Raw genomic sequence first — 17588 nt, forward strand, 5'->3', positions numbered from 1 at the left:
CTCTTAATATGAATGACCTTTATTATAAGTGCATGTTATAGGGCTTATAGCTTGCTTCCTGTCATTGTTCCACAAAAAAGTGTTTTGTCTCTGATACATTCTTCTAAACACAGTAAAACTATAAACATCTTCTTGTACTGTGCTCCAATACTCGGTTCATGTTTTTAGGAGAGGTAAGAAAAAGAGTGCTTCCTGGAGTGTCTGGAGAGTTTATACTGAAGAAATATAACAAGACTCCTTGTTCACCAGGATTTTAAAGGAATTTTTTACCACCATTTCGATTTCAATATGATCTAGTAAATTGCCTGGGGTTATTTCTTCATGTGCTTTTTTTAGAAGGCAAAATACGGCATAATCTTAACAAAAGTGAGCAGTTTGTAAAAATGACTCACATGATAGTTTCAGTCATGACTAAAAGCCTAGAGATATTTTGTTAATAATGGTGTTACTTCACTTCCTTGTGTGAAGTGCTAGCTCTGGGGTTAAGATGTTGGACTACTGAAAGTTCAGAAGGTTGTGAATTTAAATTGCAGCAGTGCCAAGCTGCCACTGCTGGCCTTTTGAGCACGGCCCTTAATCCTCAAGTGCTCAGTTGTATAAATAAGATAAATGTAAGTCGCTCTGGATAAAAGTGTCTGCCAAACGAGGAAATTATTTACAATTGCATTAATTACTATTCGATATCACCAGGAAAAGTCTGGTTCCTCTCAAGGTTTCTTCCTCATATAATCTCATGGAGTTTTTCCTTGCCAACTTCAAAAGAATTCTAATTTTACTTGTCCAAAAAAAAAAATTAATAAATAATAATATATAAAATGACATGCAAGATGACAAGTAAAATGCTATTTATGATTATCTGGGTTATAAAAATGAATTCAAAATAAAATAAAATTCAAATAAAAGTAAAATAATGGAAATAAAATAAGCTGTACTACGATAAAATGGAATTTGCTGTATATTGCATATATATATATATATATATATATATATATATATATATATATATATATATATATATATATATATAATAGTGATCTAAATATACAAAAAAATGACATTTAAATATGTACATAAATTTAAAAATTGTATAATTATACTCAGATTTTTTTCTATTCCTCTAAAGCTGCTTTGCGATAAGTTCATTGTTAAAAGCGCTTAAAAAATCATTGTTAAAAGCGCTTAAAAAATAAAAGTGAACTGAACTAAAGTGAAATGCCATAAGTGCATTTTGTAAAAAAAAAAAAAAAAAAAAAAAACCCAGTCCAAATAGGGCTTAATCTTGAACCGTGAATGTTAACAGGCAAGATAAACCTGACATTTTTCCCATACAAGTGACTCGTTGTTTAGCAAAAATATGAGTAGGTTTTTTCCATAATTAATCGTGTCATCCGTGCACCTCAACCCCGTCCTCCACAAAACTGAGACCTGCTTTTGCCCACTAAAGAGAGATGCCGTGTAGGAGTGTGTGTAGGAGTGTGTTTAGCACACGTGCTCCCCGCTGTGCGTGCTGAAGCTTTCAAAACAGCATGATAGATATCAGAATCAATGTGCATGCAAGATCATGGAGTTTTAAAAAAAAATTATTAAATAAAAAGATTTTCAGTCTGTTAAACACATGCTCTGCTTGTCCTTGAGGAGGAAATGAGAATCATAAAAGTGCTGAGTAAAGCTGTAAAAAATAGTTACTATTAGTAACCTTTTTTTTATGTTGTTGTCATGTTGGCTCTATAATGTTAAGCTGGCTGTGCTTTTAGATCAAATCATACATAGCTGATGTGACTGAAATGAAAAATAAGTATACCGTCAGCCAGAAATGGAAAATCAATTCCGGTTACCTGTGAGAAGCTGAGCCAGAATCTGTGTTCATTTTAGCAGGCAAGAACGTATCAATGCTGATTGACTCAGAGGGCTCAGAGCTCAAGACGAGTGTTGTTCTGTAGACTGGCACATGTCGTACTGTAGGTATTTTTTGTTGCTTTGTGTGAAGGCCTTAGAAGGCCAATTTGGCTCAGTGGAAAAACAGACATCAAGAGAATTAGAAACCTGCACCGATGTCTTTCCGTCAACAAAGTCGGCGCAACAGCAAATCAATCCTAGCAAACCTTGAGAACATGACTAAGATGGATGCCGTGTAGCTTTATAGCACCGTAATGCACCAGACTAAGCTGGGATTTTATTGACGATGGCCTTGGAAAGGTCTCAGGTGCAGAAAAGTGTTTTCTCATTTACACATCGCCTGGGGCGTGGGATGGGATGGGACTAAGATACCGACACAAGAGGCTTTAACAAAGGACCAGTTTATAAAGAGCCTCCCACTGATCTTAAAATTAGGAGAAAAACTGATCATTGACTCCAATTAGGACTGCTTGAAATTTCACATTCCTGTGAAGAGGATTCAGATGGAGAAGGTCCATATTTTATATTTTATTCCGTGACTTTTCTCGTGTTTCTATTTCAATCTCAGAGTTAAAAAAAAGAGGTAAAGTCTGATAAAAAAAAAAAAAAAAAAAAAACTCGTTTAATTTTTGTCTTTTCAAAACTGAGTTGCTGTCTGGACTGTAAGTGAAGAAGAAGAAGAAGAAGAAGAAGAAGAAGAAGAAGAAGAAGAAGAAGAAGAAGAAGAAGAAGAAGAAGAAGAAGAAATAATAATACACACGATGGTAACTGTCCAGGTATTGAATAATTTGGTTCCTAAGGACTCTTAATGTGCATATTATTGCAAACATTTATTGTGTAATGAGAATTTCATGACTTTCATGACTTTGGTTAATGTGTTCCTGCATATCTTGCAATGGTGATGTGATCATTTATGTTTAAGACACTGGACAACTGATTGGAAGGATGTAAGTTTGAACCCCAGGTCCACCAAGCTGCCATTGCTGGGCCCCTGAGTAAGGCCCCTATGCCTCAATTGTTCAGTTGTATTACATAGCTTTAAATAAGTGTACGTTATGCACAATTTCCTTCAGCTGCCTACAGTTATACTGGGCTTTAGTCTGCCAAGCTCTCACATCACTTTCACACTAATTTCAATAGAGGAGGTTGACGTCTCCAACATAGGAGTAGGGACCGTCCTGTCCCAGCGGACAGAAGCAAAGATAGCGCTGCACCCCTGCAAATATTTGTCTTGTCGGCTGATGGCACCAGAGAAGAATTATGACATAGGGGATTGCAAGCTCCTGGCCATTAAGTCAGCCATGGAAGAGTGGAGGCATTGGCTGGACGGGGCCAAGCAGCCATTCCTTATCCAAACAGACCACAAAAACCTGACATACATCCAGAAGGCCAAGAGACTGAACCCACGACAAGCCAGGTGGTCCCTGTTCTTCGCCTGACCTCCAAGAACCCAAGCCCCACACTTGTCCTGGTCGACTTGTCAACGTAGAGCTTGTTGCAACCCCAGTCTGACCAAAGGTTCTCGCCGAGGGCCAGGCCTCACCTTTCGCAGGGCACCCAGGAGTCATGAGAACCTTGCGGCACTATTTCTGGTGGCTCTCTATGGATCAGGATGTCCGGGCTTTTATGGCTGCTTGCCAGACACGCACCTAAAACAAAGAGCCCCAGACACATCCACAGGGGTTGTTCTGGCCCTTGCCTATACTGTCCCAACTGTGGTCACACCTCTACCTGGAATTCATAACCAGCCTGCCTCACTCAAATGGAATGAGTGTGATCCTGGTGGTAGTGGACCGGATCACTAAGGCAGGCAAATTTGTCCCACTGCCCAAACCCCTCTTAGCCAAGAAGATGGCAGAACTCATGTTACAGCACAACTTACGGACACACGGCTTCATGACTTAGTCCGACTTAGTCTTAGATCTGGGGCCCCCAATTCACTAGCTTGTTTTGGAGGGCTTTCTATCACCTAATAGGTGCCACCTCCAGCCTCTCATCAAGCTTCCACCCTGAGTCAAATGGTCAGAGAGAGAGGATAAACCAGGACTTGCCCACAACACCCTTTGGCACTCCACCGTGGGCATGTCACCTTTCAAATGCCAGTTCGGCTACCCCTCTATGTTTACCAAGCAGTGTCCCGAGTCAGTGGTCCTGTTTGCAGAACAAATGGTGGTCCGGTGCAAAAGGGCCTGGGGAAAGGCAAAGAGGAGCTCAGAGGAGCGCCTGCACAGCCAACCGCAAGAGACAGGAATCACCCACGTTCTGCCAAGGTCAGGGGGTCTGGCTGGGGACCAAAGACCTGCCCATGCATGTTGAGTCTAAAAAGCTGGCCCCACGCTACATCAGGCCATTAAAGATAATGCGGCAGATAATCCCATGGCTTACCGCCTGCAGCTCTCTTGGTCCATAAAGATCATCTCTACATTCCATGTCTCCAGACTGAAGTCGGTCCTCTGTAGCCCTAAAGCTCCCCTGTTGACCGAGCCCAACCACCACCCAGTCACATTGACAGTGCCACGGCCTTTACTGTCCAGCCAATTCTAGGCGTGGGAGAGGTATCCAATACCTGGTTGATTGGGAGGGCTCTGGGTCCAAGGAAACCTCTTGGACCCAGAGCTGGTTAGGACTTTACGGAGAGGCCGAGCAGTGAGCCTGGGAACCTAAAGGGTGATTCCTATAGGCGGGGGTACTGTATCAGCACCAGCCTCTTTATAGGCTCTCGGTCACGTACCTACAATTAGCGCAATTCGTGACACCTGCCCACAATGCTATTTTAGACCCCAAGTTTTGGCCGTCAGTGTGCAGACATAGTCTGTGCCAGAGTTCAGGGTGGTAATATGTATCGCATGGCACTTTGAGAGGTAATAGATACATCCTTAGGAGGTAGAAAAAAGCTTTTCGATTGAGACTCAGAGTGATAACATGCATCAGAGTGCATAGCATTAATACATACAACCCGGACTACATACATAGGTCTCATTTTATCCCAATTTAAACACTAGAGCTTTTGACTTGTAGAAGTGTGTGATTTTCAGAACTAGATGAAACTAGTGAAAATCCCATCATGTTCAGGTATTTTTTCTGTGAGTATGTTTATGCAGCACATTCTCTAATTGGAGACAGGAAAGACTACAAATCTAACTATTTTAAAGTAGCAAAGTTTTCTGAATGAAACCAGTAGCAAGAAATGAACCAGGTGTTTGGATTTATTTTTCCCACATAAGTTATATAAATGTTAAAATGACACTGAAGAAACATTTTAGGGTTATTATCAGAAAGTTAACATACGTTTTCCAAAAAGTTCTTGTGAAGCCAGAACTCATTATAGCTGAGGTTTAGAGAACAGCTGGGAATTTCTGCTCAAATATATATATTTTTTAAATAACAAAGAGGGAAGTCATAACTACAATATCAAATGCGTTCTTTGGTCAGCGTAAAGCATATAAGTGCCTTCTCTTGAAAATACGTTTCGAATAAAAAGGTTTTGTGAGTCCACTTCTAGAAAATTAAAAGTAAAAAATGCTCATTAGGTGTGTTTCACTTTTTTAATGTTTCTAATTAATTTAAGACACATTTATGTAAAGTATTATACCATAACTGAACACTGTACATTGTACTTATCTTGCTTTATTGTAATTTTGTCTGAAAAATAAAATCAGCTTCTAAAAAAGTTATTTTTTCACTAACACACTCCCAAATCCGAACGTTTTCCACTCAGCAAAAATTCCCAATTCTGACTTTATTATGCTGTTTATGTGAGTTATCTAACAAATACAATATTCCTGACATGATTTGAACGCACCATTATAGCAATTTATGATATACGTTATGTGTGATATTTTTTTCATTTAAAAGTTAACTGATTATTATTATCTTAGTTAACAAACATTTCAAGCTAGCAGACGTATGTGTCTTGGAAACATCATGACAATTACTTATGGGAAATCCACCATCTTGTTTGGACATGCTTGATGTAATAATAAAAATATATAACACACCAGGATTTTATAGTTTCCTGCATGGAAATAAAAATAGAGAAGCAAGGTCTCTGAGATATCCCATCTAGCATGACATTATGACACTGATTCCCAAACCCAATAACAGTAAAAGTAATTCCTATTTCCTTATCACAAAACTTCTTCATACTAGTTTATGATCACACCAAAGTCAGGATGTTTGATAGAGAAAATAAAAAGAAGTCGTTGCTTCTGAACTGATCCCCGAGGCAGAAAAAGAAATCTGCTATATATTGGTAAGCTGACACAACCTGAGTGTGATAGCCTTGTCCTTCAGAACATCCATATCTCACAGCACTACACAGGCTGGGGAATTATTTTTTTTCAAAGATTGTACCTGATTTTACTGACATACTGTCATAACTGGGGCCTTAATTTCAGTCAGACACCACATGACACACATTATCGGAACGATGATTTGAAAATGAATGATTGTCTTCGACGCTGCGCGATCGGATTCAGTTAGAGAATCAGCAGCGTCTTGGATCAACAGAAATGTAGGACATGTTTTTTTTAAAGAGCATTTAATACGGGTTCTGAAAGTACAGAGTTTTATATCTTTAGTAGACTTTTAAGTTTTAAAGGAAACGTTCACACTGCAAGTCTTAATGCTCAATTTGGATATTTTGCTCAGATCTGATTTTTTTGTTTGGCTGTTCACATTACCTTTTAAAATGTGGCCTATATCAGATACCAGTGTGAACTGTTTGCTGTTTCGAACTGACCCGCATGCGCAAATGAACAATAACAATGACGTCACACGCAGCACGCCGTTGCGCTAAAAAGTTGGCGAGGTTATGGAGGAAGTATTGTATCATCTGGTGCAAGCAAACATATCATGTAATGCTATAATGTGATGTATTCAATGCAAACATTATGAGCTGGTTCATATAACCACTTTATATAACACATCTTAACACACACACATTACCAGTCACGTTTCTGTCACTTTTCCACCGGCGCAAAAAAAAAAAAAAAGGGTTTGTGCCGGCGAAAACATATATATATATATATATATATATATATATATATATATAATTGCGCCGGCGAAAACGTGACACAAACACGGTGACTAGTAACGTGTGTGTTAAGCAAAAAAAAAAAGTCTTTGCCGGTGCATAATTGTGGCGAATGTCGATGTAGATTGACGTAAAAGTCGCATCAAATACACCTTGGTTGTTCACACTGCGGCCACATTGGAAAGAATCAGATTTTGGTCTGATTCAGGACCACATATGGAAGTGGCCCAAATCTGATTTGAAAAAATCAGATCTTGGCTAGATTTGAGTGTTCACACTACTCCTGAAGAAGTCTGACCTGGTCACTTGACCCCAAAAAAATCGGATTTGGGCCACTTTCACCTGCAGTGTGAACAGGGCCTAAATGTTCTATAACAGAACATTGTTCATTATCAGTGAGTTTCAGGCCCAATCCTTTTAGAAAGTTAAAAAGCCTTAATTACACATCCTTTTAAGAACCACAATTTGAAAAAAACATTCTCTAAAAGGTAATAATAATAATAATAATAATAATAATAATAATAATAATAATAATAATAATAATAATAATAATAATAAAACAACAATAATAGTTAGTAACAACAACTGTTATTTTATTATTATTATTATTATTATTATTATTATTATTATTATTATTATTATTATTATTATTATTATTATTATTATTATTATAATTTTTTATTGTTGTTGTTGTTTTAGAAGTATCAGAAAATAATGTAGAATTTTACCGAAATTACACTCATTTAACCCTTTCATACATTCACACTTTTCTATATCTTTATATAGATCTATTAAATCTATATTTTTATAGATCTTATTATTTAAAATTGCATGATATATGAATTTTGACAAAACAGGTATTAAGAGTATCCCCTGTTTTTGTTTATTAAGAATATTAATGTCTCTACAGTGTCTAAACTCACCCCGGTGACGTATCTTGGCCTGAACTGCACCGTCCCGAACAGGCCCAGAATCACTGTGATGATGTGGATGAAGTTTGTGAGGATCGGCGCCCACTGGTAACCAAGAAAGTCAAATATTTGCCGTTCCAAAATGCTAATCTGTAACAGAAACAGATTAAATCCGATCAAATATTAGACCAGGTCATAAACCAACCTGAAGGATAAAGAACAAAGCAGTCATAAATCCTATAGCAAGAAATCAATGCAATGCTGTCATGCTTTTATTGAAATGACCCATGTGTAGCTGCAGTCAAGTTCTATTTGCTTTTACGTTCATTTGGTGGTGCACTGCTCATAAACCGCTGATGATGAATTGTCCAGTTTGTGCTAGAAGCCACGTTTAATATATCTGCCAAATGTGAAACTGTCATGTTCGTCCCAATCAAACCATCATATTTTGCATCTCGGTCTATCACTGTCCTTCATTTGTGACCGCTTGACCTTATATGGTCATACGTTCCTGTCCCTGTTAGCTCACTTCCACAATCATTTCCCATTCCTGCTCTTAAAGTTAAAATTGGGTTAAAATTAAACCCAACGTAGAAAACTCTGGCAAAACCCGAAATAATCGGTCTGAAGTGTGAATTTGGACTCTGACAGTTCATCAACCTTTTCAATCCTTCTTGCACAGTTACTTCCCTGTAATACACACCTCTAGACTCTGTTAAGCTTCCTTAGACCGAGAAGCCAAATGGAATTTGAAGTTTTGTTGTGTCCATGTTCGTCATTGGATTTCTTTGTCATGTCACACTGCACAGTGGGGTTTAATTGTTCTTAAGAAAGTAGACATGCAGTGCTTTCCGAATTTGTAGTTTATAAGTATTTTTGTTTGTATCTAACGTAGTGCGTCAAAATTCTTAGAAAAGTTCCAAAAAGACAAAAAATGTTAGTTATCTTCATCCAAATGTTTCTGTTTTCAAAATAAATGGTGATATCAAACCCTTTTCTGCTCTCTGAGATGCCCCAAGTGCTTGATCATAAACCTAAAATTTGCTATCTTCTGTATAAGATTATCAACAGAGGGGAAAACATGTCTCAAACTGAAAACCAAAGTCCTGAATTTTTTATTTTATATCAGAATTGTGGTGGTAAAATAATTTATTTCTTTATACTGATTGAAAATATCCCAGAAGTCTTTTTTCTATTCCACTAGCACAAAGTAACACCAGTGTACTGGTTAAAAGGATACAAAAAGTAGTTCTTATTTATAGGACCCTAAATGCCTGTCTGAATTTTGCCAAAAAAAAAAGAGAAAAAACTTTAAGCTATTTAGAAAGTATCAAGTATGAAGAATTGTGAAGGAAATATACATTGAATGGACACAAAATTATAATTCTAATGACTTGCTTTAAAAAAAAAAAAACACTTTATTTTGCCCTTGCCTTCGCCGCCTCACACCTACACATACAGCATCTTACAGTCATGGAAGTTCATGTTCTCGCTTCAGTTTCTTTTACGAGCATGAAAAATCATATTCAATGCTGTATTTATGCTACAGTCCATTTAGACATTCACCTCAGGTCAACGATACATCTATTTCTAAGTAGTGACCAGAACATGAAGGTTAATTGGGGCTGAAATGAGGGACTTGCCACCGTTCCGCAATAGCACAGATAGCTTGCAAATTAAAAGTGACAAGGCCAGCTTCTGGGTTCAACAAGCAATAGTACTTCAGAGGCAAGGAGAAGAAAAATGTCAGGTCTTATTCCCAGTGAAGGTTTACCCAGTGCCATTGGGAATAGCAGAGCTAATGCTAATGGCTTCTGAGACCTTGCTTGCTTTCTATAGCCTGCAATGTATCTCTTCACAAAAAACTGGCCTGGAGTACCAATACTATGATAAATAGATGACTTTCAAGTGTAATATTAAAAAATACATCAAGAGAATTATTTTCCTATTTTTATGTAGCAGTAACAATCTTTCGTAAACTCTCCTCTCAATCACATAAGATGTCTCTCATATCAAGTTGTTATTTTTTCCTTCCTAACTTTTCTCTTCAAGTTTGATCAAGCAAGCAAGTTGAATATAGCCTAATGTGATTATTTTTACTGTAGTAAAAGGTTATATAAGGGAAATGACATAATCACACTAACCAGTGACACACAGATCCGGTTCCTATCAAAGTTTTTTTTCCTCGTAAAATAATAAACTTTTATTTTGTCACACAATACAGCACAGTGAAATTCTTTCTTTGTATATCCCAACTTTTAAGGTCGGTGTAAGAATGAGTCAGACATGACACAGCACCACTGGAGCAGACAGAGTTAAGGGCCTTGTTCAATGGCCACAGTGGAAGCTCGGCAGTGCTGCAGCTTGAACCACGATTAACAACCCAGAGTTTTAACTGCTTGAGCTACCACTGCCCCAAGCAGTGCATATCATCTCAGGGAGTTTGTCCTCCACACTGTCACCTGTGGTTTGCTCATTATGGCTCAATTCAAATTGAAAATTTATCATTTATATCCTGAACTTATATATTCGTGTAAAATGCTGTTTTATGACAATGTATATTGTTAAAAAAAGAAAGAAAGAAATTATATATATATACATACACACCACACACACATATATAGGCACAGGCTCCCCGTGACCCGAGGTAATGAATGAATGAATGAATGAATGAATGAATGAATGAATGAATATATATTTGAATTGAATTGTTTAAATGAGATCAACACTCAGCTATTTTATTTTTTAATTTAAAGTTGCAGGGAAGTTCTTTCTTTCTTTCTTTCTTTCTTTCTTTCTTTCTTTCTTTCTTTCTTTCTTTCTTTCTTTCTTTCTTTCTTTGTTTTTTAAAGCCTGTTTTTATTTCACTTAATTTAATATTTGTGACATCACTCTTCACTGTAATGGTAATGAAAGCAGACACACAGGGGTTAAAGAATTTGCAGGTTTTTATGTTTATTAGTAATTTTTTTACCTAGCATACTAAAGATTTCAATGGAAACCTTTTATTGTGGCAGTCGTACACAATGTTTTACTATCTAAAACACTTCAGTTGTCCCGTCTGTTTTATCTCTGTACCAGTGTTATCGTAGAGAGGTGTGAATTGTTTGAACAGCTGGGAGCTCACATCCCTACCCTTTCCCTTCGCCCTGCTCACCAGCAGCTAAACACACAGAGTCATGGTACTCTACACACACGAACCCAACAGGAAGCGATAAATTTATTTATTAGTCCTGATTGGAAGTGTCGGAGACAATAGAATCGAAGACCAGTGTATTCATAGAAAGGGTTAATGTAAGAGTAAAGCTTGGTCCCAAAAAAAAAGGATATATATCATATGTTCTCCCATGTTATTGCACCCATAAAGACGTGACATATGGCTAAGGATGGTGACCCATATTCAGAATTTGTTCTCCGCATTTAACCCATCCAAAGTGCACACACACACACCATGAACACACACCCAGAGCAGTGGGCAGCCATTTATGACTTCTTCTGCACAGTGTTGGTCATTTTGTTTTGTTGAGCTTTGCTGATCTGTCCTTGTATTGTAAGTAAAATATATTACACAAATCTGGCTAGCAGCATTTTTTTTTACCTCAGTATGTTTAACTGAGGTGATTGTGTGTTGTACTTAAAGATTATGATTACCTTAGTTAAGTCAGTTTTCATCATATGGTCAGTCTTGCCACACCATGTCTGTTGTGTGTAGTGCAGAAGGTTGTGGGATCCATAAGTATTTATATAGATGCTAGGTTTAAACATACCTAGTGAAAACAATAAAAATCAGTGTTAATATTCTTTCTATGGTTGTCGAACTACTGATTTTCTCTTGATATTGGCTTTATATTAAATGTTGAAAACCCATAATGTCATAATATTAGACAATGTTTAACCTGAGCATGTGTTTTTGATTTTTTTTTTCAAAAAGCTGTGAGTTGGCTTCAGTGTCAAACACATTGTGTGAGTCATGTTAAGATGTCAGTATGACTATGTTCACACACTTAGTGAGAGAAAAACAAATCTACAGATAATCGTGACATAACTGGACATCACTTCATGCCACGGATTCATCATCCGCCTGTACTGGAGCATCTGTTAACAATTACAATCTGTTCAAAATGAATGATTCAGGAAACTTTTCTTATTATTCTAAGTACTTAAGTAACTCATTTTACCCGAGGCCAAGAAATGGACTTTCTGCCTATTTTGTTGTTTTTGCTTTCATCATTGAGCTGCTTTGTATATACAGTATATACTGTGGTGGTTTGTGGATCACATGAAAGTAGAAACCTAGAATTTGGAGTTTCATAACTATCTTACCTAGTCTACTAATTCCAAATATATATATATATATATATATGGTGCTTAATAATTTATATGAAACTAGACACTCGCAGCTTTAAGAAGCCTGCACGGGGACAATAAAATCATACTCCAATGTTCCAAAAAACATGTTCCAAAAAACAAAAATGTTCATTGTTTTTCCAAACAAATGTTGCTATTTTCAAAGTAAATGTTGATATCAAACCCATTTCTGCTCTCTGAGATGCCCCAAGTTATGTTTGTTCATAATGAACAAATGGGGCAGTTTTGGCTCAACTGGTTAAGGCTCTGGGTTGTTGATTGAGGGTTCAAGGATCGGGGTTCAAGGCCCATCACAGGCTGCCCCTGCACTCTGACCCCAACCTCCTCAGATGGGTTATGTAAAGAAAGGAATTCCACTGTGCTGTAATGTAAATGTGGCGATAAAAAAGGCTTCTATGCCCCCCGTTCTCTCTCTCTATAATCTTTTAAAATTTGAAGATGCTTATCTTCAGCCATTAAAATTCAATGTAATGTTATCAACAGAGTGGAAAACAAGCATCTCACACTGAAACCAACAGAGTTCTGACTCGTTTTTGATCGGACTTACAGCTAGAAAATCATTCATTTGTTTATACTGATTGAAAATGTCTGATAACTCGATTACCATTCTGCTGGCAGACGGATATACTTGTAAAAAGTAAAAAAAAATGAAAATTCAATTGAAAATTGTAGAAATAGTTAAAAACATGTAAAAAAAACTTAGTAACAATTTCCTCACCAAACCAGCTAAGAATGAATGAAAGAACAAATGAAAGAATGAATGAATGAATGAATGAATGAATGAATGAATCCCATCTTGTTGGTATCATTAATTAAATGACAACGTGCCATCAACTCTCCATGGTGTGAAGCACATTATACAACATACTGCTGTAAAACAGTAGAAGATGGTCTAGGTCAATGTGCCATCTATTACTAGCTAGTGAGCAGAACAGAGTTAATCAGCGCCTGCTGTCATGGGTGCAGCGCTGACCAGCTGGTGACCACCCCCTCGAGACTCGTCTCCTCTTGTCTCTCCCAAACTACAAGCCACGGCTAGCGTACATCTGGCAAGCGTGTGTATCCTGCACACACTCTCTGCATCATCCATCATAATAAACACGGCTCTGCTGACACGGAACACCGCTGGCACGCCTCACTTGGGCAAAGTTATTAAGAAGGATATGGTTAATTAAGACATTTCAGTGCTCTTGTCATGCAGCATAGGTGGGCATGGTTTGTATTTTGGTGGAAAGTCTTTACTTCGACGGTAAACCCCCAGAACCCTCTGCGCACTACGTTGTAATGTTTTGCAGAGGCTCACAGCACTTGATGACACCTCTGGAGCAGGCTTTATTTTTTTCACCATAATTGCAGAGCACATTTTTTTTACTCCACATACCTAAATCCTGTGCATTCTTTCCGGTTGCTTTGGCACCTCTCCACGCTGCCTCACTAATCATTTCATAAAGCAGACGGCTTAAAAGATGGCTGATGTTTTACCATCTGTTTCCTTAACAGATTCAACAGAAACCAACTAAAGCTGAGAATCCAGGCTGTGAAATATTGACACTTAAGCTCTTCATGATGCTATGAAAACATTTATTGGGGGAAAGTTTTCTGCTGGTGTGAGGGTACATTAAACCAGGGGTTCCCAACCTTTTTTGTGCCAGGGACCAGCTTATTCATAAAAAAATTCCAGGGACCAGTCTCAATTTTAAGATGCATCTTTTGGAACATATCACTGTGTAAAACAGTAACAGACTATCATTTAATTGCATATAATGAACATGGTGGCAACACAGCTGCTTTTCCCCCCAAAAGTTCCTGGCAAATATCTTTTGCAGCCGGCAAAATTAGCTCTTCTCCGATTGTAAAGTTTTTTTTTAGCTTTAGCTATTCGGTGAGCAACCAGATATGACGCCTTTGTTGCAGCTATGTTTACTGATGTTGAGGATATCAAAACTTGCCGCTGAGCATCCAACTCACGTTTCTTTCTTTCGAAAAACTCCTCAGTTTTGTCTTTGAGAGTTGGGTGTTTGGTGGTTTAGTGCCGCTGAAGTTTTGGCGGCTTCATTGCAGAGTTTTTCACCACAAATAACACACAACGGATTTGGCGCCACGGAATCGCCTATTGTCGTAAATCCATACCTAATGTATGAGGTGTCGTATTTACAATTGAAGCTTGACTTTTTTTTCTCTCGCTATTTTCGAGTTGCTCATCACCTTTCCTTTTACCAGAACTGCCCGCAATGAAATTAGCCATTGAAGTTTGCTGAGGCCCGCTCATCTCTCCACATACTTCAGTCACTTCAGGTGCACCGCGCTTTTTTGCAGTCCGTTCAGATACGACACGTTGCTAAGCAATTGCAAGGCGCTCAAAGAAACACATTTTAATTTATTTATTGTTTATGTTTTGGATTAAATAACATGACATGTCATAGCATGTCATAAAAAAGACAATTATTATTATTGTTATAAAAAAAAATTCTGGGAATATTTCAAGGCCCGGTACTAACAGGTCCACGGACCGGCCGGGGGTTGGGAATCACTGCATTAGACCACTTTCAGAAGCATTCAGAGGTGTAGAACAGAAAGAAAGCAAAACAAACAGAGCATAAACTTATGCACTTCTGAATTTCCGTGATAGTTGAGAAGCGTAGTGAAAAAACAGCCGCGAAAATAAACCGTATCTTCATATTATAGATAGATGCTTTATGGAGAAAAGTCAAATGTTTCACTAGCAGCTCCTAAAAGAAACAATTAATAACAAATATAAATATATGCTCTCCATTATAGTCTTGTTACAAAAAAGTATAAAAAAATTCGAATAAATAAATGTTTGCTTTTCATCTTTTCATTATATTCTCATTAAAAAGGGGAAAATACAAAATGACAGAAAAATAATTAATCATTACAGACTCATTAAAAAATGGAAAAAGGACACATATGCTCAGAAACGATTTAATCAAAGGGTCGTTATTTTAATTTTTAATTTTATTATTTTTCCTACAATGTTTTCCACATTTTATGTGATATTTCTTCTTTCATATTGCAATTTGCCCGTTCCAAATCGGGTGACATTAAATATAATGGGGCTCATTTAAATAGTATATAAACTTATTTTAAACTGGTTTGTTGTGTCCATGTTTACCACTGGATTTCTTTGTCATGTCACACTTCACAGTGGCTTAATACTTTATATGACAGAAGACTATCAGAAGGTCAAGGATCTGATAGTTTTCGTATTTATTTATTTATTTCCCCTGAGTCTGCTAGGGGCAATATATCCATAAAAAAGTTCCAAAAAAACTAAAATGTTCCATTTTTTCCCCACACAGTTTCTATCTTCTATCTATGAAATTAAATAGAGATACCAAACCCATTTCTGCTCTCTGAGATGCCCAAAGTGTTTGTTAATAAACATCTGAAACTTGAAGGTGTTTTATCTTCAACCACTAAAATTTGGTGTAAATTTATCTAAATAATTCATTTGTTTATACTGATCGATTGGGGCATCAGTGTACTGGTAAAAAGGGTTAAAACTTTGAGATATTTCAGTGAAATGGACAGTAAAGGGTGAGCAGCCGTTTGGATAGATTGCCACTGAGTGCCCTGGTTGAAGACAGGACGTCCCCATTATCACTAATACGGCCCCCGAGGCTCTGTTCATCCTGGTTTGGTGTGACAGGTTCACACAATGTGACAGCTTCTCCAGATAACACTCCAGCAATTAGAGGCAACAATATGGTTGGAAATAGCAGGTGTGACGGCTTCAACTTGAAACAATGCGAATAATAATGAGAAATATTACAATATTCAAGATTTGCTTGTTATTTGTTTCTGATACAAAGTTATCTGGATATAGACACATATCGTAATATTTCTGTCTTTTTGATCATGGGCAGCATTATACAGAGCACTGACACACCCAAAATGGATGTTTTTATTTATTTATTTGTAATATTGAGTCATAAGCAAGTCAGGATTTACTAATGATGTACCAATACATGACTTCAAGAAGGTAAATACACATCGGTATTATCTTCAGCTTGTAATCATTGTTCCTGATAGATAGATAGATAGATAGATAGATAGATAGATAGATAGATAGATAGATAGATAGATAGATAGATAGATAGATAGATAGATAGATAGATAGATAGATGATTTTTAGATAAGAAAACTTCTTTCTGTCTGTCTATCTTTTATAAAAATGATAAACTTTTGCACATTTTATAGCCCACTTTTAGTAAATCAGATTGTGAATGTTAACCAGAGAGAACCAAAATGTCTGAGACTGCACTGCCATATTTAGAACTAAACACAGTTTTAGTATTTTAAAAGATTTAAAACAATTAAAAGAAATTTTCAATATTTTGAATATTCAGTATGCTTCTTCTAGGTCACTATTTATTATATTGTTTAAAAAAAAAAGAAGAAAAAAGTCCTTGAGTCTTATCCCTTTTGTCAAAGCACATATTTAAATAACACTGATAGAGTCCCAATCATGGTCTCAGGCTTATGGACCCCACTGTGTATAAAAAGTAATCAAATTTTAAAGGTGACATGCAGATTATTCTGGATTATCCATCTGTTTCAATCGGATTTTTATATTTGATTGTTTTATTAAAAGATTAATGGATTATACTTGATATTTTTTTGGTTGTATGTAAACACAGTATTTTATCAACACTTCTGTGTTCTGGGAGTATTCATGAAATTTCTTGGTGTAAATTGTTTCACCTAGTAACAAAATTCGAAGAAAATTCTTAGAAATATGGGAAAATTCTTAAATTTTCCCCTTAAAATTTAAGAGATGATCCTAGTAAAGACACAAGTTATTCATAACGCATCTTAACCCTTAAAAGGGCTCATAAGGTCAAAAAACTTTTGAATTTTAAGATGTTTAAGAGTTTCTTTAGCAGAGGAGAAAAATGAGGAAGAAGATATGTGTTGTATACAATATTTAATGATTGTGAGTTAATAAAATGATACACATTAGATTGTGTAGGGATTATTTTTGTGACCAATCATATTAGGGATAACATCTTTGACAAATCATAGAAATATATATATTTAAATGTAGATTCTGCCGCTGTGTCATTTAGAGATACGCTAACATCTCCCAAACAAAGCTTAAATGCCACAGTGGCAGAAAAGATATAATTTGTCTCTATGACATTTCTGCACTGTAGTCGGAGATGTTTACATTTACAATTACATTAAATTTATTACATTCATAACATACAGACTTTAGAACATGTCTAATATGATCGGTCACGAACGTAATCCCTACACGATATAGGCTCAAATATCTTAACATAGAGACAAAGTGAAGGTTTATTATAAACCAGATTTAAACAGCACGGCTTATTTTATTGGACAACCAATCACGG

The 17588-nt window shown here is 36.7% G+C and overlaps 1 protein-coding gene across 1 annotated transcript in view; it reads right to left on the bottom strand.

The window, feature by feature from the left end:
- Positions 1 to 17588, bottom strand: part of nkain2 (sodium/potassium transporting ATPase interacting 2) — a 209210-nt gene that overhangs the window by 114601 nt on the left and 77021 nt on the right. The window contains exon 2 of the mRNA XM_027155323.2: positions 7855 to 7992. Coding sequence (XP_027011124.1) covers positions 7855 to 7992 — 138 coding nt within the window. The remainder of the gene's footprint in view (positions 1 to 7854; positions 7993 to 17588) is intronic.

Source organism: Tachysurus fulvidraco, chromosome 16, assembly GCF_022655615.1.
Source record: "Tachysurus fulvidraco isolate hzauxx_2018 chromosome 16, HZAU_PFXX_2.0, whole genome shotgun sequence".
Taxonomy (NCBI): Eukaryota; Metazoa; Chordata; class Actinopteri; order Siluriformes; family Bagridae; genus Tachysurus; species Tachysurus fulvidraco.